The sequence below is a fragment of the Dermochelys coriacea genome, chromosome 12 (assembly GCF_009764565.3).
Source record: "Dermochelys coriacea isolate rDerCor1 chromosome 12, rDerCor1.pri.v4, whole genome shotgun sequence".
NCBI classification, from domain to species: domain Eukaryota; kingdom Metazoa; phylum Chordata; order Testudines; family Dermochelyidae; genus Dermochelys; species Dermochelys coriacea.
In genome coordinates, this window is record NC_050079.1 from 5,530,986 (window position 1) to 5,555,234 (window position 24,249).

The 24,249-nt window shown below is 44.6% G+C and overlaps 1 protein-coding gene across 4 annotated transcripts in view; it reads left to right on the forward strand.

Annotated features, from left to right (window-relative positions):
• The first annotated feature begins 8,943 nt into the window (after window positions 1–8,943).
• Window positions 8,944–24,249, forward strand: part of KIAA0895L (KIAA0895 like) — a 49,401-nt gene continuing 34,095 nt past the window's right edge. The window contains exons 1-2 of one of the 4 annotated variants that reach the window (XM_038367809.2): window positions 8,944–9,053; window positions 11,315–11,953. In XM_038367809.2, the coding sequence (XP_038223737.1) occupies window positions 11,384–11,953 (570 nt within the window). In that variant the 5' untranslated portion in view covers window positions 8,944–9,053; window positions 11,315–11,383. Of the gene's footprint in view, window positions 9,054–9,448; window positions 11,954–24,249 lie in introns of those variants that run through there. The other 3 variants (XM_043494739.1, XM_043494738.1, XM_038367811.2) reach the window with 3 other exon arrangements.

A 24,249-nucleotide genomic window follows, 5' to 3' on the forward strand; every position in this document is an offset into this window, starting at 1 on the left:
TTCATCGGATGCATGGAGTGGAAAATACAGAGGCAGGTATAAATACACAGCACATGAAAAGATGACAGTTGCCTTACCAAGTTGGAGGTCAGTGCTAACAAGCCAATTCAATTAAGGTGGAAGTGGACTATTCTCAACAGCTGACAAGAAGGGGTGAAAACTAATGAGGCCAATGTAATCAAGGTGGCTCATTTCAAATAGTTGACAAGAAGGTGTGAGTATCAGCAGGGGGAAATTAGTTTTTGTAATGATCCATCCACTCCCAGTCTTTATTCAGGCCAAATTTGATGGTGTCCAGTTTGCAAATTAATTTCAGTTCTGCAGTTTCTCACTGGAGTCTGTTTTTGAAGTTTTTTGTTGAAGAATTGCCACTTTTAAGTCCGTTATTGAGTGCCCAGGGAGAATGAAGTGTTCTGCTACTGGTTTTTGAATGTTATAATTCTTGATGTCTGATTTGTGTCCATTTATTCTTTTGCATAGAAACTGTCCAGTTTGGCCAATGTACATGGCGGAGGGACATTGCTGGCACATGATGGCATATATCACATTGGTAGATGTGCAGGTGAATGAGCCCCTGATGGTGTGGCTGATGTGGTTATGTCCTATTATGGTGTGGTATCTAGTTACTGGTGAGTGTTTGCTTAAGGTTGGGGGCTGTCTGTAAGTGAGGACTGGCCTGTCTCCCAAAGTCTGTGAGAGTGAGGGATCATCCTTCAGGATAGGTTGTAGATCCTTGATGATGCACTGGAGAGGTTTTAATTGGGGGCTGTAGGTGACATTCTGGTACTTTCTTTGTTGGGCCTTTGTAGTAGGTGACTTCTGGGTACCCTTCGGGCTCTGTCAATCTGTTTCTTCACTTCACCAGGTGGGTATTGTAGTTTTAAGGAAGCTTGATAGAGATCCTGTAGGTGTTTTTCTCTGTCTGAGGGATTGGAGCAAATGCGGTTGTATCTTAGAGCTTGACTGTAGACAATGGATTGTGTGATGTGGTGTGGATGAAAGCTGGAGGCATGTAGGTAAGTATAGCGGTCACTAGGTTTCTGGTATAGGGTGGTGTTTATGTGATCATCACTTATTTGCACTGTAGTGTCTAGGAAGTGGATCTCTTGTGTGGACTGATCCAGGCTGAGGTTGATGATGGGATTGAAATTGTTGAAATCCTGGTGGAATTCCTCAAGGGCTTCTTTTCCATGGGTCCAGATGATGAAGATGACATCAGTGTAGCACAAGTAGAGTAGGGGCATTAGGGGGATGAGTGCTGAGGAAGCATTGTTCTAAGTCAGCCATAAAAATGTTGGCATACTGTGGGGCCATGCGGGTACCCATCGCAGTGCCGCTGACTTGAACATATACATTGTCCCCAAATGTGAAATAGTTGTGGGTGAGGACAAAGTCACAAAAGTCACAAAGGTCAGTCACCAGGTTTGCCATGACATTATTGGGGATACTGTTTCTGACGGCTTGTAGTCCATCTTTGTGTGGAATGTTGGTGTAGAGGGCTTCTACGTGCATAGTGGCTAGGATGGTGTTTTCTGGAAGATCACCAATGGATTGTAGCTTCCTCAGGAAGTCAGTGGTGTCTCGAAAATAGCTGGGAGTGCTGGTAGCGTAGGGCCTGAGGAGAGAGTCTACATAACCAGACAATCCTGCTGTCAGGGTGCCAATGCCTGAGATGATGGGGCATCCAGGATTCCCAGGTTTATGGATCTTGGGTAGCGGATAGAATACCCCTGGTTGGGGCTCTAGGGGTGTGTCTGTGTACATTTGTTCCTGTGCTTCTTTAGGGAGTTTTTTGAGCAGATGGTGCAGTTTCTTTCGGTAGCCCTCAGTGGGATCAGAGGATAATGCCTTGTAGAATGTAGTGTCAGAGAGTTGCCTAGCAGCCTCTCGTTCATATTCTGACCTATTCAGCACTTCCTTTGTCAGCCTTTTTGATTATGATGTCAGAGTTGTTTCTGAGGCTGTGGATGGCATTGTGTTCTGCATGGCTGAGGTTATGGGGCAAGTGATGCCGCTTTTCCACAATTTCAGCCCATGCACGTCGGCAGAAGCACTCTATGTAGAAGTCCAGTCTGTTGTTTCAACCTTCAGGAGGTGACATCGAAAGTAGGATTCTAGGTCACCTCTGAACTGTATCATGTTCATGGGGGTGGTGGGGCAGAAGGAGAGGCCCTGAGATAGGACAGACTCTTTTGCCGGGCTAAGATTATAGCTGGATAGATTAACAATATTGTTGGGTGACTTAAGGGAACCACTGTTGTGGCCCTTTGTGGCATGTAGGAGTTTAGATAGTTTAGTGTCCTTTTTCCTCTGTAGAGAAGCAAAGTGTGTGTTGAAAATGGCTTGTCTAGTTTTTGTAAAGTCCAGCCATGAAGAAGTTTGTGTAGAAGGTTTTTTTTTTATGAGAGTCTCCAGTTTTGAGAGCTCATTCTTGATCTTCCCCTGTTTGCTGTATAGGATGTTGATCAGGTGGTTCCACAGTTTCTTTGAGCGTGTGGGGCACAATCTCTCACCATAATCTGTGCGGTACGTAGACTGTAATGGATTTTTTACCTTCAGTCCTTTTGGTATGATGCCCATCTGTTTGCACTTGGAAAGGAAGATGATGTCTGCCTGTATCTGCACAAGTTTTTTCATGAAGTTGATGGATTTCTACTTCATACGGCTAAATTCAGTGCCTTGCATGGTGACAGGTTTCAGAGGGGTAGCCGTGTTAGTCTGTCTCAGCAAAAACAACGAGGAGTCCTTGTGGCACCTTAGAGGCTAACAAATTTATTTGGGCATAAGCTTTCGTGGGCTAAAACCCACTTGTTCCCTGCCTCAGTATTCTCTCCACTCCCGAGCATTCTTTGAGCTGGGGTCAGAGTCCTCTGGCATCCAGGGTCCTTCTCCTGCAGTGCAAGGCTTGTCTTCCAAACCATGGAGCCTCGGCTCCCCCACAGGTCAGCATGCTCTGACCTTCATGGTCCCGCAGCTAAACTGGGCTCCCACTGCTATGAGCCTGCCCATCTCTTTCTCTCTCCTGCCCAGAACTCCCTGTGCAGCTGTGACTCTTCCCCTCACCCACTCCAAACATTGTGGGTTTTAAGGTCCAGCATCAACACCTTAGGGGCTTTCTTCTAGGCTGGAGGGGTCTTCCACTCTTCACATGCAAGCCCTTTCTTACAGGGTTGCGGAAAATTGGTTTTCTAGCTTCAGCCAAGCTCCTTAGCCTACCCTGTCATGCGGTTCCAGGATCTGGTCTGTGCCCCAGCCTGTAACCAGTCTCCTGGGGATGCCCCTGTAGTGGGCCTGGCCCCAACGTCTCACAACGTTCCACTGAGCAAGCCTGTGACCTCGAAGACTCTGAGACTAGGCAGTTGGCACCAGTGACCGACCCCATCTCTCTTCGTGGCTCCCTGCACCAAATCCAGCCTAGCCAGACTCCTGCGGGAGGTCTGTGCTGTCCCGTCAGGGCGCAATGCTCTCAGTGAGTATTCATAGTGACACAGGCAGCCTCTCCAAACCACGGTACCATCGATTGGTCACCTGGCTACAGAATCTGAACGCACTGGGGTTAGCTCAGAGAGGCAGAAGTTAAGCCATAGTCAATCCTGGCTAAGCCATGATGGCCAGCCAGAGATGACTCATCTCTGGTGTAGTCTCTGTCCTTGTTCCCGAGTCCCTCCAAAATGGCCACCCCAATTCCAGCCGTCTGACACCCTTCTCTCCAGCTCATTTCCCAAGTCCCACCTGCTGGGTTTCCTGTGTTAGGTGTTGATCATTCAGTCCTCGGGGCGTCTCTCTGTCTTGTTGGAGCCTCTGTTGATTTGGGTCAAACTGAGCCAGTTCTTTAATGACACTCTTCATTCCAGAGACAGCAAGGTGACACTCACACCTCCTGTGCTGTTCCAACAGCAGTGTTAGCCATTATACACCGACTGGGTAGCAATGCAACATACAGAGGGAAACTGAGGCACTCACAGTATTTATAAAAATATTACAGAAAATTCCCACTTTGTCATATCTCTTCCCCCTTCAAGACTGAACTGAGCAGGGTCACTTTAACCAGTGAGCTGGGGAAGTTTGAACACAAAAACATTATTCATAGATGCCACAGCCTATTTCCAGTATTGCCAAATATTCAAAAATCATGAGTCGGGCTCACCAAAAATCACGAGGTTGGCTTTAAAATCATGAGATTATGTAAAAATAATAGATTGGGAGTTCTTTTTATTTGCCTTTTGCTTTTTGACCCTTTAGGGTGCACTGGGGTCATATTTGGAAGCTTTCTCTACAGCCACGAGGACTAGAAACTTACTTTTTCTTTAAGAATGAAGGCTGAATCATCACATCTCCACTTGACGCCAGGAGCTGGGGCTTTAAGGAAAACAATAATTATCATAGGTTTCAGAGTAGCAGCCGTGTTAGTCTGTATTCGCAAAAAGAAAAGGAGTACTTGTGGCACCTTAGAGACTAACAAATTTATTAGAGCATAAGCTTTCGTGAGCTACAGCTCACTTCATCGGATGCATTTGGTGGAAAAAACAGAGGAGAGATTTATATACACACACACAGAGAACATGAAACAATGGGTTTATCATACACACTGTAAGGAGAGTGATCACTTAAGATAAGCCATCACCAACAGCAGGGGGGGGAAGGAGGAAAACCTTTCATGGTGACAAGCAGGTAGGCTAATTCCAGCAGTTAACAAGAATATCAGAGGAACAGTGGGGGGTGGGGTGGGAGGGAGAAATACCATGGGGAAATAGTTTTACTTTGTGTAATGACTCATCCATTCCCAGTCTCTATTCAAGCCTAAGTTAATTGTATCCAGTTTGCAAATTAATTCCAATTCAGCAGTCTCTCCTTGGAGTCTGTTTTTGAAGCTTTTTTGTTGAAGTATAGCCACTCTTAGGTCTGTGATCGAGTGACCAGAGAGATTGAAGTGTTCTCCAACTGGTTTTTGAATGTTATAATTCTTGACGTCTGATTTGTGTCCATTCATTCTTTTACGTAGAGACTGTCCAGTTTGGCCAATGTACATGGCAGAGGGGCATTGCTGGCACATGATGGCATATATCACATTGGTAGATGCACAGGTGAACGAGCCTCTGATGGTGTGGCTGATGTGATTAGGCCCTATGATGGTATCCCCTGAATAGATATGTGGACAGAGTTGGCAACGGGCTTTGTTGCAAGGATAGGTTCCTGGGTTAGTGGTTCTGTTGTGTGGTGTGTGGTTGCTGGTGAGTATTTGCTTCAGATTGGGGGGCTGTCTGTAAGCAAGGACTGGTCTGTCTCCCAAGATCTGAGAGAGCGATGGCTCGTCCTTCAGGATAGGTTGTAGATCCTTGATGATGCGTAGGAGGGGTTTTAGTTGGGGGCTGAAGGTGATGGCTAGTGGCGTTCTGTTGTTTTCTTTGTTGGGCCTGTCCTGTAGTAGGTGACTTCTGGGTACTCTTCTGGCTCTGTCAATCTGTTTCTTCACTTCAGCAGGTGGGTACTGTAGTTGTAGGAATGCATGATAGAGATCTTGTAGGTGTTTGTCTCTGTCTGAGGGGTTGGAGCAAATGCGGTTATATCGTAGCGCTTGGCTGTAGACAATGGATCGAGTGGTATGATCTGGATGAAAGCTAGAGGCATGTAGGTAGGAATAGCGGTCAGTAGGTTTCCGATATAGGGTGGTGTTTATGTGACCATCGCTTATTAGAACCGTAGTGTCCAGGAAGTGGATCTCTTGTGTGGACTGGTCCAGGCTGAGGTTGATGGTGGGATGGAAATTGTTGAAATCATGGTGGAATTCCTCAAGAGCTTCTTTTCCATGGGTCCAGATGATGAAGATGTCATCAATGTAGCGCAAGTAGAGTAGGGGCATTAGGGAACGAGAGCTGAGGAAGCGTTGTTCTAAGTCAGCCATAAAAATGTTGGCATACTGTGGGGCCATGCGGGTACCCATCGCAGTGCCGCTGATTTGAAGGTATACATTGTCACCAAATGTGAAATAGTTATGGGTCAGGACAAAGTCACAAAGTTCTGCCACCAGGTTAGCCGTGACAGTATCGGGGATACTGTTCCTGACGGCTTGTAGTCCATCTTTGTGTGGAATGTTGGTGTAGAGGGCTTCTACATCCATAGTGGCTAGGATGGTGTTTTTAGGAAGATCACCAATGGACTGTAGTTTCCTCAGGAAATCGGTGGTGTCTCGAAGATAGCTGGGAGTGCTGGTAACGAAGGGCCTGAGGAGGGAGTCTACATAGCCAGACAATCCTGCTGTCAGGGTGCCAATGCCTGAGTCTACAGCCAAGCGCTACGATATAACCGCATTTGCTCCAACCCCTCAGACAGAGACAAACACCTACAAGATCTCTATCATGCATTCCTACAACTACAGTACCCACCTGCTGAAGTGAAGAAACAGATTGACAGAGCCAGAAGAGTACCCAGAAGTCACCTACTACAGGACAGGCCCAACAAAGAAAACAACAGAACGCCACTAGCCATCACCTTCAGCCCCCAACTAAAACCCCTCCTACGCATCATCAAGGATCTACAACCTATCCTGAAGGACGAGCCATCGCTCTCTCAGATCTTGGGAGACAGACCAGTCCTTGCTTACAGACAGCCCCCCAATCTGAAGCAAATACTCACCAGCAACCACACACCACACAACAGAACCACTAACCCAGGAACCTATCCTTGCAACAAAGCCCGTTGCCAACTCTGTCCACATATCTATTCAGGGGATACCATCATAGGGCCTAATCACATCAGCCACACCATCAGAGGCTCGTTCACCTGTGCATCTACCAATGTGATATATGCCATCATGTGCCAGCAATGCCCCTCTGCCATGTACATTGGCCAAACTGGACAGTCTCTACGTAAAAGAATGAATGGACACAAATCAGACGTCAAGAATTATAACATTCAAAAACCAGTTGGAGAACACTTCAATCTCTCTGGTCACTCGATCACAGACCTAAGAGTGGCTATACTTCAACAAAAAAGCTTCAAAAACAGACTCCAACGAGAGACTGCTGAATTGGAATTAATTTGCAAACTGGATACAATTAACTTAGGCTTGAATAGAGACTGGGAATGGATGAGTCATTACACAAAGTAAAACTATTTCCCCATGGTATTTCTCCCTCCCACCCCACCCCCCACTGTTCCTCTGATATTCTTGTTAACTGCTGGAATTAGCCTACCTGCTTGTCACCATGAAAGGTTTTCCTCCTTCCCCCCCCTGCTGTTGGTGATGGCTTATCTTAAGTGATCACTCTCCTTACAGTGTGTATGATAAACCCATTGTTTCATGTTCTCTGTGTGTGTGTATATAAATCTCTCCTCTGTTTTTTCCACCAAATGCATCCGATGAAGTGAGCTGTAGCTCACGAAAGCTTATGCTCTAATAAATTTGTTAGTCTCTAAGGTGCCACAAATACTCCTTTTCTTTTTGCGAATAATTATCATGAAACTCATGACAAAATCATGAGAGTTGGAAACACGGTATTTCCGATCTCTTGGTAGCTGTCCTACCATGCACTTTCATGATTCCTACAGCACAGTTTCTAATCAATCAAACTTCCAATACACAATCCAGAGCAGTTTCACATCTTCCCTTAGGTCTGGTCTGTTAGATGGCACCAGCAGAGTGCACATGGGGAGTTTTCATGCTGCCCCGCATCCTTTTGCCACCCCAAAGCCGTTGGGTTTGAAAAGGGGATGGAGTCCTGCCACTGCCTCCATGCCCTCGTCTGCCAGGGAGCGAGGAGGGCAATAAACCCACATTCCTGCATGTGTCAGCCATCGTGGCTGCACTCTGGGGCGTTCTTATCTTATCCCTTGCCTGGGGTAGGAAGTGACCCCTTGAGCATTTGGGAGGGGGGTCAGTGTAGTTTTGTCCCTCTGCGAAGTAGGTCTTAACCCAGCCATATATCTGTGGCTCTGGTGATGCAGGGTGCCCCCCACATTGCCAGGCCCCACCTGGTGTTGTGTTCCAATCCCAGGCTGTGTGTATGCAAGGAACCCATTTTCCATTTGGGGGTTAACGTGTTGCCCTCACCGCAGAACAGAGTCCTCCCCACCCCTTGGTGGGCTGTGATTCAGGGTCTCTTGGTTAAGAGAACCCACCATGGCCATAACCATACTGTGACCATGTGTCCATTACCAGCAACGGCCTTCCAGTTACTTTACTCTTCTATGGGACAATTATGCCTCAGCCAGTCGAGAGGGTTTCAGATCATTCTGCCCCACTCAGATTCAGGTGTCTAGCTACAGAAGAAAGTTGTCTTGAGCTTTCCTTTGTGTTGCAAGCAAGGGGGGAAGGGTGAAATTGAGTCCTGTGTCAGCTGCTCCATTATATTGCCCAGGATCAATGTCAGACTAACAGGCCTATAATTACCCTAGTCATCCCATTTACTCTCTTGAAATATTGGCACAGCATTAGCTTTCTTCCAGTTTTTTGGAACTTCCCTGATTTTCCAAGACTTATTGGAAAGCAACATGAGTGGTTCAGTTAGTACCTCAGCCAGCTCTTTTAAAACTCTTGGATACAAATTATCCAGATTTGCAATTTAAAAATATCTAACTTTAGTAGCTGCTGTTTAATATCCTGCTGACGCACTGGTGGGATGGAAAGAGTGTTATCATATCATATAGTCTATAGGGCGATTGCATGGTATCTATAGGGGGCTTATTTAGGGGCTAGGGTGGGTTGGGTCTCCAGGGTGCAAAGAGCCTATAGGATCCATATAGGCCTAGGCACAGTCTCTGGGAGGGGGCTGCTGCACCTCCCCTCAGGAGGTCCCTGGGACAGGCGCGCGCACACTGAAGCAAGGGGCAGGGGCGCGCGCTCGCGCCCCGCTCGGCCGGGCGATCCCCTCGCGCGGCCCCGGTGGGATGGAGAGCCTCGCGGCTGTGCCTGGCCAATGGGAAAGAGGGGCGGGGCGATCTCCCCCTGGGACGCTCCGATTGGGTCTCCATTCGAGGTCGGCCCGCCATTGGCTGGAGGCGCGGAGCGGGGCCGGAATGTAGGACGGCTGCGGGCTGCGCGAGGCCTGCCCGGGGTGAGAGACGCGGCGCTGGGCTGGGCTGGGCTGGGCTGGGACCGGGGCGGGGCGGGGCGGTGAGGCCGGGCCGGGCCGGGCCGGGCCGGGCGGGGCCGTGACCCGGGGCCGGACCGAGTCTCGCTCCCACCCGGGCCGCGGCCCCAGCCCCTCCCCCACGCGGTGGGCGCGGCCGGCTCCGCGCGAGGGATGAGGCGGGGGGCGGCTGTGCCCGCGCGCCGCGCGCTGTGTCGCCCCCTGGCGGGAGGGGGAGGCTAGAGCGGGCCTGGGGGCGGGGCGGGGCGGGGCGGGGCCTGTTGTCTCGGGGCGGGCCCCGGCAAGCCTCTGACTGGCCTTTGTGCCCCTCGCCGCCCCCCCAGCGTGGCCCCAGGGCTCCCCCCGCAGCGCCCCGCTGTCCCCTCCCAGGGCCCGCCCCGCAGCGCCCCCAGTGCCCCCCCGCAGCGCTCCCCGCCCTGTTCACAGTGTTCCCCCTCCTCCAGGCCCCCTGTCTGCACAGGCCTGCCCTCCCCTCCCCATTACACCAGCCTGCACCCAGGGGAGGCTGCACCATGGGTTTAAAAAACAAATGTGCGGGATGATAAAGTCTTGAACTGCACCATAAGGGTGGGGTGGATAATTAAGGTTGACATCATTCTGGCCTTTCCTGACCTTTGGTTGCTTGACTTCGTGACCTGAGCAGTTATTTAATTTGTTTTTGTTGTTACGTAATTCACCCTAACGTTTCGCACACCTCCATCTCCAGAAAAAACCCCACCCTTCCATACCTCTTCACACGCTGTTCTAGCAGCAGCTGCCTGATCAACGCCCCAGCTCTCAGCAGCTGCACGGGCTCTATTTCCCAACATACTTTAGGCTACTCTTTTCCTGTGCAAAGTAAAAAAAATTAGCGGCAGCAGGACCATTCAGAGAAAGAAGCAGCTGTTCCTCAGTCAACTTGTTGCCCCAAGCGTCCATTCACCCTGGGTGAGGGATATTAGTTACCCATTGTGCAAGAAAACAAGACTGGGAAATGCCCTCTCAGTGCATATAGTTCCAGTGACACATATGCAAGGTATGCCCTCAGCACAAGCTGTGTCTGGCCCCTGAATGTGCATGGAGGATACTGTTTTGTAGAAAAGAACAGTGTGCTCCACATAGCGTGCCCTTGCATGCACCATATGTGCGATGTAACATTGCATGGAGAATGCCTGTTTGCATACAAGTGCAGAATTGCATGCCTAGCTAAAAATGTAATTAGAGAGACAAGATGGGTGAGGTAATATCTTTTATTGGATCAACTTCTGTTGGTGAGAGAGACAATCTTCAGAGCTTACACAGAGCTCTTCTTCAGGTCTGGGTAAAGCTCCAAAGCTTCTCTCTCTCACCAGCAGAAGTTGGTCCAATGAAAGATATTACCTCACGCACCTTGTCTTGCTAATATCCTGGGACTGACATGGCTACAACACCACTGCATATAAAAATGTTATGGTATGCCATTGTACAGTTCTTGTTAATGTGGGAACTGTAACTTCTGCACTTCCTGACTTGGTTTTAACTCGGCAATCTTAACATTGCAGTAAGGCAGACCTCTGCACCTTATATTTTTGCTTTACTCTTAATTTTTCCTTTAAACCAAACCAAATCCATGCTCCTCACTGAGAACTCTGTCAGGGTCAAGTTAGCTCTAGTTATATCGAAATACTGAGGTTTTTTTAACAATAGGAAAAGCACATTTTCTCCACTCCTGTAATTCACACTTAGGGCTTGTATCCATGCAGCGTGTGCACTGATTTAATTAAATCAGCAAACCCTTTCTGTGGACACTTAAACCCTCGGTGGGGGTAGTGACATGGTTTGCACTGATTTAATGAGGTTCATTTAGAAACTAGATTGGTGCACAAGCTGTGCATATACTTGTGCTTACTGTGGAAATGACCTCTTGGTACATAACAAGCACAGAAAACTTTAGATCCAAAGCTAAAGTTTTGAGTGTGAAAATGAAGGTGAGGCTGTAAATCACCTGATGCTTTTTGGTCTAATCTCTTCTGGAGAGTTAGTGGCTGGGCTGGGCTCGCCTCCACGTCTGGGGTTACTGAACTTCTGGGTGTGGGGAATTTACCTGCAAATGTAGGTAAGAGCCAACCTACTTGGGAAATTAGAAGAAGAGAGGTATTTTGTTCCTCATAACTATGGTGTCACCAGTTACAGCATTCTGGTATCTAGGAGACTTCTCTTTTGAGGTTATTTGTGTAGTTCCTGCATCTTTTTGTGTTTGTCTATAGGTACAAGGCGGAGATGAGAGGAGAGGGCCTGGTTTGATGTAATCTTGACAAGGATTTTGGCCAAGGAAGATGGTGCTGGACTCGGGGACACAGTCTTATGAGCGGCATCGCAATGTCCTGAGCCCCAGCCCCCAGCATGAGAGGACCGGGAAAAAGTTCTCTGAACACAATGGGCTGCAACTCTATTCCTACCTCTCCCCTTCACCGTCTCCAGATTCAGACCCTATCCACCTGGGCCAAAGGCCCAAAACACCTACCAAGCTCAAGTGCTCCAAGGCCTCAGAAGCAAGGCCTGAGGTTAGGCGGCTGTCAGAAATCTGCCCTGCCTTCCCAAGCCCCTGCAGCTGGATGCGCCGTAGCGAGAGCACCTGCACTGTGAATAGTAGTGGCCGGGCACGTGCACAAATCCGCAGTGCAGCTTCCCTGCCTCATATTGCCAGGCCAAAGGCTGAGGAGATCAGTGTCTGCAGGAGGAGTCCTTGCCTGCTGGTGGCCCTGAGGCCCTTGAATGTTGACAAGGAGAGAGAGAAGTTCTTCCAATCTTGTTATACATATAACCCACAGTTTGAGTATGAGGAGCCTGTCTCCGCGGCTGTGCTGGAGAAATACAGAGATGCATCAGACCAGTTCATTACACAGGTAAATGTTCATCCCACAGGCAGGTTGGCTCATTACCCTAAGGGACGGACACACAAACCCACCCCCCCTTACAGCAAAAGGCCAGACTGTCTTCTTGTCCTGAGACTAAAGCCGCCACACAGCAAGGGGTCAGATTAGGTCAATACCCAGGGGATAACACTCTCCGCCGTCTAGCAAGGAGGTGGGCTGCTTTGACACCTGGGAGATAGCTTTCCCCTAAGTACAGCAAGGGCTAGAACCAGGGGATAATACTCCTCCGGCGTTGGTGGGGGAGGGGATATCCTTCTGTCAGAGCAATTTCCTGATGTCAAGGAGTCTATCACATACTGCAACAGTTAAATAATAGTTTGACTGGTTTTCTGGAACATGTCTTCATTTGAAGGGCTCATAGTAAGGCTTTCTCTACACTGGCAAGTGAAAGACAAAACTTTTGTGAGAGGTATTAAAAAAAACACACACACCCCAAAAGACAAAAGTTTTGCCAACGAGAAGCGTCGGTGTGAACAGCACTTTGTTGGTAGGAGAGCTCTCCTGCTGACAAAGCTAATGCCGCTCGTTGAGGGTGGACGTTTTTTTGTCCTCCCAATGAACAGCGGCTATACTGCGTGCCTTTTAGCTCCACAGCTTTAGCAGCACAGCTGTGTTGCTAAAAGCTGCGTAGTGTAGACATAGGTTAAGAAACCCGCCTTATTGAATGGAATAACTGATACCCTCGTTTTTATATTTCAGATATTACTGTTCTGTCTCCAAGCTTGTTGGGCTTTATCTTGTCACAGAGTGCTCTTGTACACTAATGCATAGTGGTCATTACCACACATTATAGATTGTGAAAAGTTGGTATATTAGAATAAATAAAATGGAAAAAAGAAATGATACATTGGTTTGAAACTGTATGAGCCCAAAAGCTCAAATTCAGAATTAAAGTGGCTAGAACAACATTAACTCTGACTTTGAGCTTATGTTTTATGGAACAACTGCTAATTCCTCCATAGTTAAGACTGCAACATGCTTCTCGTTTAAAGCAGAATTTTGAATCGTCTCTAAAATCTACATGCAGTCGGATTAGGCTGGAAAATTGGTACGCCAGTTCTGGGCTATGTTAGAATTTGTGGTGCTTTGATGAAGCTACCTCAGTGTGCACCACAAATAATAACCAAAGTGAAAGCTAAAGCCTTCCCCAAAATTGCCTGGTTTTTGAATTTGAAAGCTCTTGTAGTAGGCAGTGTAGATGTGACCATCCATGCTGGTCCCAGGATGTTAGAGAGACAAGGAAGGTAAGGTGGTAATATTTATTGGATCAACTTCTGTTGGTGAGAGAACAAGCTTTGGAGCTTACAAAGAGTTCTCCTTCAGGTCTTTGAAAGATACTCCACGCTTTCCAACTAAATGCAAAATGGAACAGATTGCTTAGCATAAGTAGTTAGCACATATTCATAGATTCATAGATATTAAGGTCAGAAGGGACCATTATGATCATTTAGTCTGACCTCCTGCACAATGCAGGCCACAGAATCTCACCCACCCACTCCTGTGATAAACCTCTCACCTATGTCTGAGCTATTGAAGTCCTCAAATCATGGTTTAAAGACTTCAAGGAGCAGAGAATCCTCCAGCAAGTGACCCGTGCCCCATGCTACAGAGGAAGGCGAAAAACCCCCAGGGCCTCTGCCAATCTACCCTGGGGGAAAATTCCTTCCCGACCCCAAATATGGCGATCAGCTGAACCCTGAGCATATGAGCAAGATTCACCAGCCAGATACCCAGGAAAGAATTCTCTGTAGTAACTCAGATTCCACCCCATCTAACATCCCATCACAGGCCACTGGGCCTATTTACCATGAATATTTAAAGATCAATTAATTGCCAAAATCATATTATTCCATCATATCATCTCCTCCATAAATTTATCGAGTTTAATCTTAAAGCCAGATAGGTCTTTTGCCCCCACTGCTTCCCTTGCAAGGCTATTCCAGAACTTCACTCCTCTGATGGTTAGAAACCTTCATCTAATTTCAAGTCTAAACTTCCTGATGACCAGTTTATATCCATTTGTTCTTGTGTCCACATTGGTACTGATCTTAAATAATTCCTCTCCCTCGGTATTTATCCGTCTGATATATTTATAGAGATTAATTGTTAGAGAGCTTATTCCTTCACTCTCCCACTTCCCTGGTCCTTCTCGCGTGAACAGAGAGCAACAATACCCGAAGTCCGAAGGTGCAAACAATTTGATGTTTATTGGGGTGAACTTCCAGCAAGCTTAAATCCAAATTCCTTTTTCCTTATTTTCGAATCCCAACTTACTTCCTGTTTGCCTCTAATTTATAATATCCGATAAGTAATAATAATTAATAATATCCGATAAGTAATATTCTTAGCTATACCTTAACCAATCATTCTACTGAAATTTAACTAAACAATCCTAACATATTGTAACATGATTAGCTAACCAATTATATCCCACCACCTTAATTAGTTTACACCCAGCAAAATTAATTATACAGCAGACAGAAACAATCACAGAACCAGACAGAGACTATGCCAATAAACAATAGCAAAGTGGGAACTATAATGAGAAAACAATACAGAAGTAAGGATTTCACAACTACGTCTATAAAGACATAAGGGTTTCCCAGCTGTGTCTATTGATAAGTGAGTTCTTACCAGACAGAAAACTATCAACCTAAATTTCCTTTTACATCTTCTTCCCTTTCTCTGGAGGTGATAGATCCGATCACCTTCCTAACAATCCCATATTGACTAGTTTGGAATGTGGGGATGTGACCGGTCGCTTCCCAGCTGATGGCTGCCTCTGCTGCTTAGCCAAAGGCATTGGCCTAAAAACAGGGCCTTAGACTGTCACAGTGAGAGAAGGCCCTTACACAGATTCTTTCTTGTATACCTCTATTACTAGAAAAAAGAAAAGGAGTACTTGTGGCACCTTAGAGACTAACAAATTTATTAGAACATAAGCTTTCGTGAGCTACAGCTCACTTCATTGGATGCATTTGGTGGAAAAAACAGAGGAGAGATTTATATACACACACAGAGAACATGAAACAATGGGTTTATCATACACACTGTAAGGAGAGTGATCACTTAAGATAAGCCATCACCAGCAGCAGGGGGGGAAAAGGAGGAAAACCTTTCATGGTGACAAGCAAGGTAGGCTAATTCCAGCAGTTAACAAGAATATCAGAGGAACAGTGGGGGGTGGGGTGCGAGGGAGAAATACCATGGGGAAATAGTTTTACTTTGTGTAATGACTCATCCATTCCCAGTCTCTATTCAAGCCTAAGTTAATTGTATCCAGTTTGCAAATTAATTCCAATTCAGCAGTCTCTCGTTGGAGTCTGTTTTTGAAGCTTTTTTGTTGAAGGATAGCCACTCTTAGGTCTGTGATCGAGTGACCAGAGAGATTGAAGTGTTCTCCAACTGGTTTTTGAATGTTATAATTCTTGACGTCTGATTTGTGTCCATTCATTCTTTTACGTAGAGACTGTCCAGTTTGGCCAATGTACATGGCAGAGGGGCATTGCTGAAACCATGAAAGGTTTTCCTCCTTTCCCCCCCCTGCTGCTGGTGATGGCTTATCTTAAGTGATCACTCTCCTTACAGTTTCAGAGTAGCAGCCGTGTTAGTCTGTATTCGCAAAAAGAAAAGGAGTACTTGTGGCACCTTAGAGACTAACAAATTTATTAGAGCATAAGCTTTCGTGAGCTACAGCTCACTTCATCGGATGCAAAAAGGTAGTCTCCCTTTTAACCAATTCTTTATCCACCTTTCAATTTTCATATTGATCCCCATCTTTTCCAATTTAACTAATAATTCCCCATGTGGCACAGTATCAAACACTTTCCTGAAATCTAGGTAAATTAGATCCACTGCATTTCCTTTGTCTAAAAAATCTGTTACTTTCTCAAAGAAGGAGATCAGATTGGTTTGGCATGATCTACCTTTTGTAAAACCATGTTGTATTTTGTCCCATTTACCTCAATGTCCTTAACTACTTTCTCCTTCAAAATTTCTTCCAAGACCTTGCATACTACAGATGTCCAACTAACAGGCCTGTAGTTATCTGGATCACTTTTTTTTTCCTTTTATTAAAAATAGGAATTATGTTAGCAATTCTCCAATCATACGGTACAACGCCTGAGTTTACAGATTCATTAAAAATTCTTGCTAATGGGCTTGCAATTTCATGTGCCAATTCCTTTAATATTCTTGGATGAAGATTATCTGGGCCCCCCCAATTTAGTCCCATTAAGCTGTTCAAGTTTTGCTTCTACTTCAGATATGGTAATATCTACCTCAATATCCTCATTCCCATTTGTCATGATACCATTATCCCTAAGATCCTCATTAGCCTTATTAATGACTGAGGCAAAGTATTTGTTTAGATATTGGGCCATGCCTAGATTATCCTTAACCTCCACTCCATCCTCAGTGTTTAGCGGTCCCACTTTTTCTTTCTTTGTTTTCTTCTTATTTATATGGCTATAGAACCTTTTACTATTTGTTTTAATTCCCTTTGCAAGGTCCAACTCTACTTGACTTTTAGCCTGTCTCACTTTATCCCTACATGTTCTGACCTCAATAAGGTAGCTTTCCTTGCTGATCCTTCCCATCTTCTACTCCCTGTATGCTTTCTGCTTTTTCTTAATCACCTCTCTGAGATGCTTGTTCATCCAACTTGGTCTATAACTCCTGCCTATGAATTTTTTCCCCTTTCTTGCAATACAGGCTTCCGATAGCTTCTGCAGCTTTGAGTTGAAGTAATCCCAGGCCTCCTCTGCCTTTATATCCATAAATTCTTCAGTCCAATCCACTTCCCTAACTAATTTCCTTAATTTTTGAAAATCAGCCCTTTTGAAATCAAAAACCCTAGTTGCAGATTTATTTTTGTTAATCCTTCCGTTCAGTTTGAACTGAATTAGCTCATGATCACTTGTGCTTAGGTTATCCCCTACAACCATTTCTTCTATGAGGTCTTCACTACTTACCAAAACCAAATCTAAAATGGCATCCCCTCTAGTCGGTTCAGCAACTACTTGATGAAGGAATCCATCAGCTATCGCATCTAGGAAAATCTGAGCCCTATTATTATTACTAGCACTTGTCCTCCAGTCTGTATCTGGGAAGTTAAAGTCTCTCATGATTACACAGTTTCCATTAGTATTTACTTCATTAAAAACATTAAAGAGGGTTCTATCCATATCCAAATTAGATCCCGGCAGTCTATAGCACACCCCAAGCACTATCCCAGGGAAGGCTCTAGTAGTTTTCTTCCCCAATGTGATTTTTGCCCAGACGGACTCTGTCTTATCCATTCCATCACTTCTTATTTCTTTACATTCTACCTCATCATTGATATACAATGCTACTCCACCACCTTTACCTTTATTTCTGTCTTTCCTAAACAGCACATACCCTTCAATAGCTGTAGTCCAGTCATGACTACTATTCCACCATGTTTCTGTTATCCCTGTTCTAAGGGACCATTCAAGGTAGTATGGCCCATTAACACTTCTGCAGTCATAGGACAAAAAGAGGGGGTTAGTTGGTTACAAATTGTTACGATAATCATAAATCCAGTGTCTCTGTTCAGTCCATGATTGTTAGTGTCTAGCAGAGTTATGAATTTAAGCTCATCATTTGAAAGTGATTTGCAGGTTTCCTTTGAGGATGAATACTCATAGGTCGGACATAGAGTGATTTCTTTGTGAAAGGTAATCACCCTCAGGTGACAGGGTGTTTTGTCTTTTATCATTTTCCTGTTTGAGTTCATGGAGAGTATAGTGAGTGTCTGGTTTCACACATATAGTTGTTTGTGGGGCATTGAGTGCACTGGATGAGGTACCCCACATGTTGTGTTAGGCGTGTGGAGGGCCACAGATCTTGAAAGGTGTGTTGTGGGAAGTGTAGATCATTGTAGCAGTGATGATATGTCTACAGGTTTTGCAGCTGTTGTTCTGGAAGGGTTTACTGTTGCTTTGAGTTGGTGTGTTCTGGTGTGGGGAACTTGCTTCTGATAATGAGCTTGGAGGGTTGGGGTTGTTTGAAGGTGAGAAGTGTGAATTCAGGATTCTTCTTTTCACGATGGGGTCCCCATCAAGTATGGGTTGTAGTAGTTTGATAATATCCTGTATAGGTTCCAGTGTGCGTGGTAGGTGACAACTAGGGGTGTGCAGTCGGAAGGGTTTTTATTTCTGTACCAAAGCAGGTTCTCTCAGAGTATTTGGGTGGCCCGTTCCATGATGCAATCTACTTCTCTGGTGGAGCATCCTTGTTTGATTAAGGTGTTTTTAAGTGTGTTAGGTGTATATCCCAGACTTTCTCCTTGGAGCATATTCTGTGGTATCTTAGATTGTAGATAAGATTTCTTGGTGTATTTAGGTATCTGTGAAGGTAGGTGTGGTGATCTGTGGGTTTCTTGTATATAATTATCTGTAGGGTTCCATTGTTGAAGCTGGTGGGGGTGTCCAGGAAGTTGATACTGGTGTGGGAGTGTTCCAGAGAGAGTTTAATGGGCTGGTGGTGATTGTCGAAATTGTGATGGAAATCTATGAGGGAATTTAAGCCATTTGTCCAGAGGAAGAAAATATCATCCGTGTCTCTCAGGTATATCATTGGTTTCATGGTGCATTTGTCCGGAAATTCTTCTTCAAGAAGAACCCAAGAAGAGGTTGATATATTGGGGAGCCATCCTAGTAACCATGGCTGTTCCCCTGGTTTGGATAAAGTGTTTGTTTAATGTAAAATTGTTATGGTTGAGGATGAAATGAATGAGTTTGGCCATGTATCTGTGGTGCTATCTGACGGATGTCCATTGTCTTGTAAATATTTGAGGCAGGCAGCGATGCTGTCATTTTGAGGGATGTTTGTGTTTAGGGCAGTGGCATCCACGGTGGTGAGAATGGTGTTCTGAGGGAGGCTATTAATGTTTGTGGAGGAAGTCATTTGTGTCTTGGAGGAAGTTGGCCTTTTGTGTGGTTAGCTGTCAGGATGATTTCTGCGAGTTCTGATATTCCTTCAGTAAGAGTGCTGTGGCAAAATATGATGTTTCTGCCTGGGTTCCCTTGTTTGTGTATCTGCTACTGCAATACAAATAATAAATAAGAACTCCTTACTTGATATGAGGAGTGATTGCTGCTGGCTGACAGATCATACTGCACACAACAAGTTACCTCTCCGACTGTTTTCAGTGGCACAGTCACTGTTAAAGACTAACCATGCATTAGGCGATTTTTTACAATGATTTCTGTGTAGTTTAAGTAAATATGCTCAGCTCCCAAAAGAATGAATGGTGCATCTGGAGTTGGAGGGAGATGTGCTTGTCTTGTATGTGAAGCAGCACCTTAACACTATTTCCCCATGGTATTTCTCCCTCGCACCCCACCCCCCACTGTTCCTCTGATATTCTTGTTAACTGCTGGAATTAGCCTACCTTGCTTGTCACCATGAAAGGTTTTCCTCCTTTCCCCCCCTGCTGCTGGTGATGGCTTATCTTAAGTGATCACTCTCCTTACAGTGTGTATGATAAACCCATTGTTTCATGTTCTCTGTGTGTGTGTATATAAATCTCTCCTCTGTTTTTTCCACCAAATGCATCCGATGAAGTGAGCTGTAGCTCACGAAAGCTTATGCTCTAATAAATTTGTTAGTCTCTAAGGTGCCACCGGTACTCCTTTTCTTTTTGCGAATACAGACTAACACGGCTGCTACTCTGACACCTTAACACTGTGTGTCCTGGCTTTTGTATGCAGAGTTCTAAGTTTGGGGGTTGTTTTTTCTTATCTCTTTGGGGAAGGATATTAAGAGCAGAAGGCTCCACTGGGTGGCAGCAACCTTAACTCTGCTGTTTTTTCTCAGTGAGTATTCTAGCAGCTGATGGTTGTTACCTGCTATAGTTAAGGTTGTATAACAGTTTCCAGCCTAGCCTCCTGTTTTGATTGCTCGTAACTTTCTGAAACTTTCACTTTATGGGCTGAAATTTTCTAGGCTTGGTCTCTACCACACGTGGTGATTGAGTATATAAGATTGAGCAAATAACATTCAGTCATTTGAGTGAGAGGAGACTGAGGTAAAAATGTGCTGTGTACACGTACACACACACATACTCTTAACTTTCTGTGTGCCTTAGTGCTGAGATGGCCGGGGAACAAGGGCTGATAATTGATATGTAAATAGTCCTCCCTAAAAGAGAGGTTAAGTGTTCCTGTGAGAACTGATTGCAAATTGACCAAGTTATGAGGATTTGAAAATTTATACTTTGTATCTGAAATACAATTAATACCTCTTTCAGAGCAGTGTTCAGAAGATAAGTGGTTGCATTGCACACATGTAATTACAAACTGTAGTCCTTGGAATCACCCACAACCTGTAAAGACTAATTTCCAAAACGTTTAGGGCCACCTAGGTTCTAATGAAAGGAGGGCAACTGTGGCTTCTGAGTTGTTCCCCACACTCTCTCTTAGTCCAGGAGGCCATGCACTGGGCTGGGATCCAGGAAGTCCTGAGATCTATTCTTCCTTCTTATGAACTGCAGTAATCAGACCATCTAGTCTAGCAACCTATCTCGAACAATGGCCAGTTCTAGGTACTTCAGAGGAAGAAAGTGGAAGAAACTCTATAACAACAGACAATTATGTAATCTGCACATAAGAGACATTTCTTCCCAACTCAGAGCAGTTAGTGGATGATATAGGCTGAAGCAGGATGGTTTTGATCCCTAAATATTATTAAATCTGTCTGATATAACTGTGGATGTTCTTGTTATAGATACCTCATCCTCTTTGGAATCTTATACTGGCTCTTGTCTTCAATCGTATTTTTGTGGCAGTGAGCCCCACAGATTGGCTAGGTGTTAGGTTTTTAAAAAGTCATTTTTGATTTAATATGTTGCCTTTGGCTATGTCTACTCTAGTACTTTGTCGGTAAAACTTTTGTTGTTCAGGGGTGTGGAAAAACAACACCCTTGACCAACATAAGCTTCACCGACAGAAGCGCCGGTGTGGACAGTGCTTTTTCTGTGGGAGATGCTTTCCCACCAACATAGCTACCTCCACTCTTTGGGGATCATTTAATTATGCCAATGTGAGAGCTCTCTCCCATCGGCACGGAGCGGCTACACAGGAGACCTTACAGTGGTGCAGCTGCAGCGGTACAGGTGTGCCATTGTAAGGTCTGTAATGTAGACATAACCTTTAAATTTCCTTGAATATTCCTTTGTTATTATGTGAGAGAGTAAATAGGAACTGCTGAGACGATCTGTGTCCTACTCATTTTGTTATATCTCTCCTATACCTCTTGTTCCTCTTCTATCGAAACTAATAAGCCCCAGTCTTTTCTGTCTTCCTTATACAGACAACTTTTCTCAGGCTTTGTCAACACTGCACTTTCGTTGGTAAAACTTTTGTCATTCAGGGATGTTGAAAAAACACCTCCCTGAATGACAAAGTTTTACCGATGAAAAGCGCCAGTGTGGACAGCGGTTTATTGGTGGGAGAGCTGTTCCACCAACAAAGCTACCGCCTCTCGCTGCGGGTGGATTAATTTTGTCGGTGGGAGAGCTCTCTTCTGCCAACAAAGAGTGGCTACACAGCACACCTTTTAGTGGCATGGCTGTAGCAGCACAGCTGTGTCGCTAAAAGGTGCGTAGTGTAGATATAGCCTAAACTAATAAGCCCCAGTCTTTTCTATCTTCCTTATGCAGACAACTTTTCAGCCTCTAGTCATTTCCACTACTTGTATTTCTGCTATAGCTTTGTGACAGGGAGACGAGAGTGAGCACAGTATCCCAAGGGCAGAAGTGTTGATTTATGACATGGCATTGTGAGATCTTCAGTTTTATTTTCTCTCATTCTTCCTGCTTCTAAATGTTTTGTTTGCTTCTTTTGACTGATGCTGCAGATTGAGCTGTTTGCAGTGACACACAAGTCTCTTTCCTGGATGATTACTGTTAACTTACAACCTAGTAAAGTGTATGAATAATTCAAATTATTCCATCCAATGCACATAACTTTGCATTGTAAGACTGAATTTTAAGTGTTCATTTCAATCTGAATTTTCTAGTCTTGACTGACCTATATACCTTTGTTAAGGTTCCTTCCCCACTCTGAACTCTAGGGTACAGATGTGGGACCTGCATGAAAGAGCCCCTAAGCTTATTCTTACCAGCTTAGGTTAAAAACTTCCCCAAGGTACAAACTTTGCCTTGTCCTTGAACCCTATAGTGCCACCACCAAGTGTGTTAAACAAAGAACAGGGAAAGAGCCCACTTAGAGATGTCTTCCCCCAAAATATCCCCCCAAGCCCTACACTCCCTTTCCTGGGGAAGGCTTGATAATAATCCTCTCCAATTTGTACAGGTGAACACAGACCCAAACCCTTGGATCTTAAGAACAATGAAAAATCAATCAGGTTCTTAAAAGAAGATTTTTAATTAAAGAAAAGGTAAAAGAATCACCTCTGTAAAATCAGGATGGTAAATACCTTACAGGGTAATCAGATTCAAAACATAGAGAATCCCTCTAGGCAAAACCTTAAGTTACAAAAAGACACAAAAGCAGGAATATACATTCCATCCAGCACAGCTATTTTAGCAGCAATTAAACAAAAGGAAATCTAACGCATTTCTAGCTAGATTACTTACTAACTAACAAAAGTTCTGAGACTGCATTCCTGATCTGTTCCCGGCAAAAGCCTAACACAGACAGACGAACCCTTTGTTCCCGCACTCCAGATTTGAAAGTATCTTGTCTCCTCATTGGTCATTTTGGTCAGGTGCCAGCGAGGTTATCTTAGCTTCTTAACCCTTTACAGGTGAAAGGGTTTTGCCTCTGGCCAAGAGGGATTTTATAGCACTGTATACAGAAAGGTGGTTACCCTTCTCTTTATTTTTATGACAACCTTTGTTATCTGAAACTTTAGCCACCTCATTTCTCTCCCATTATTCAGATAATAAATATTAAACACCTGTTCTAATACAGAACCTTGAGATATTCTAGTGCTCACTTTCAGTATTGAAAATTGACCATCTGTTCCTACTCCTGAGAATCTTTGTCACTCAGCCAAGTTCTTAAGCATGAGTAGTTGCCTCTCACCTCATGACTATGTATTTTGCTTCTTTATCAATTTTTTTTTTATATCTTGTAACTGGTTCTTGAGCCACAATTTTGTTGCTACAGAACAAAAATAAAAATAGTTCAGACACAGACTGTCATTTGCAGCTGAAGCTGTGCCATCTCTACCATATGTTATTTGGTTTTATAATTCTCTTCAAGTGTAGTTTTAACCAGTTTTCCTTGCACTGAATTAAGGCTCCCAAGCCTATAATTCATAGGATCTCCTCCAGTACTGTTTTTCAAGATAGGTATAATGTTTGTTCCCCTGCAGTCTCCTGATATAAACTGCTGGTTTTTAGGATATTGCATATTTTTGGTAGTACCTCAGAAGTGAATTCCGAATTCCTAGATTAATACCGTCTGGTCCTGGTGACTTGCTGCTCGGTAAAATTTGTTTCAGAACCTCCTTTTTTGATAACTTAATATTTATTATTTGAAAAGAGTAGGTAAGTCCCCAACATACAAAACTACTCAAGATAGTTAAGTCTCAGGCAGACTGCGAAGAGCTACAAAAGGATCTCTCAAAACTGGGTGACTGGGCAACAAAATGACAGATGAAATTCAATGTTGATAAATGCAAAGTAATGCACATTGGAAAACATAATCCCAACTATACATATAAAATGATAGGGTCTGAATTAGCTGTTACCACTCAAGAAAGAGATTTTGGATTGTGGATAGTTCTCTGAAAACATCCACTCAAGGTGCAGTGGCAGTCAAAAAAGCGAACAGAATGTTGGGCATCATTAAGAAAGGGATAGATAATAAGACAGAAAATGTCATATTGCCTCTATATAAATCCATGGTTCGTGCACATCTTGAATTCTGCGTGCAGATGTGGTCGCCCTGTCTCAAAAAAGATATATTGGATTGGAAAAGGTTCGAAAAAGGGCAACAAAAATGATGAGGGGTATGGAATGGCTTCCGTATGAGGATAGATTAATAAGACTGGGACTTTTCAGCTTGGAAAAGAGACGACTAAGGGGGGATATGATAGAGGTCTATAAAATCATGACTGGGGTAGAGATAGTAACTAAGGAAGTGTTATTTACTCCTTACCATAACACAAGAACTAGTGGTCACCAAATGAAATTAATAGCCAGCAGGTTTAAAACAAAAGGAAGTATTTCTTTACACAACACACAGTCAGCCTGTGGAACTCTTTGACAG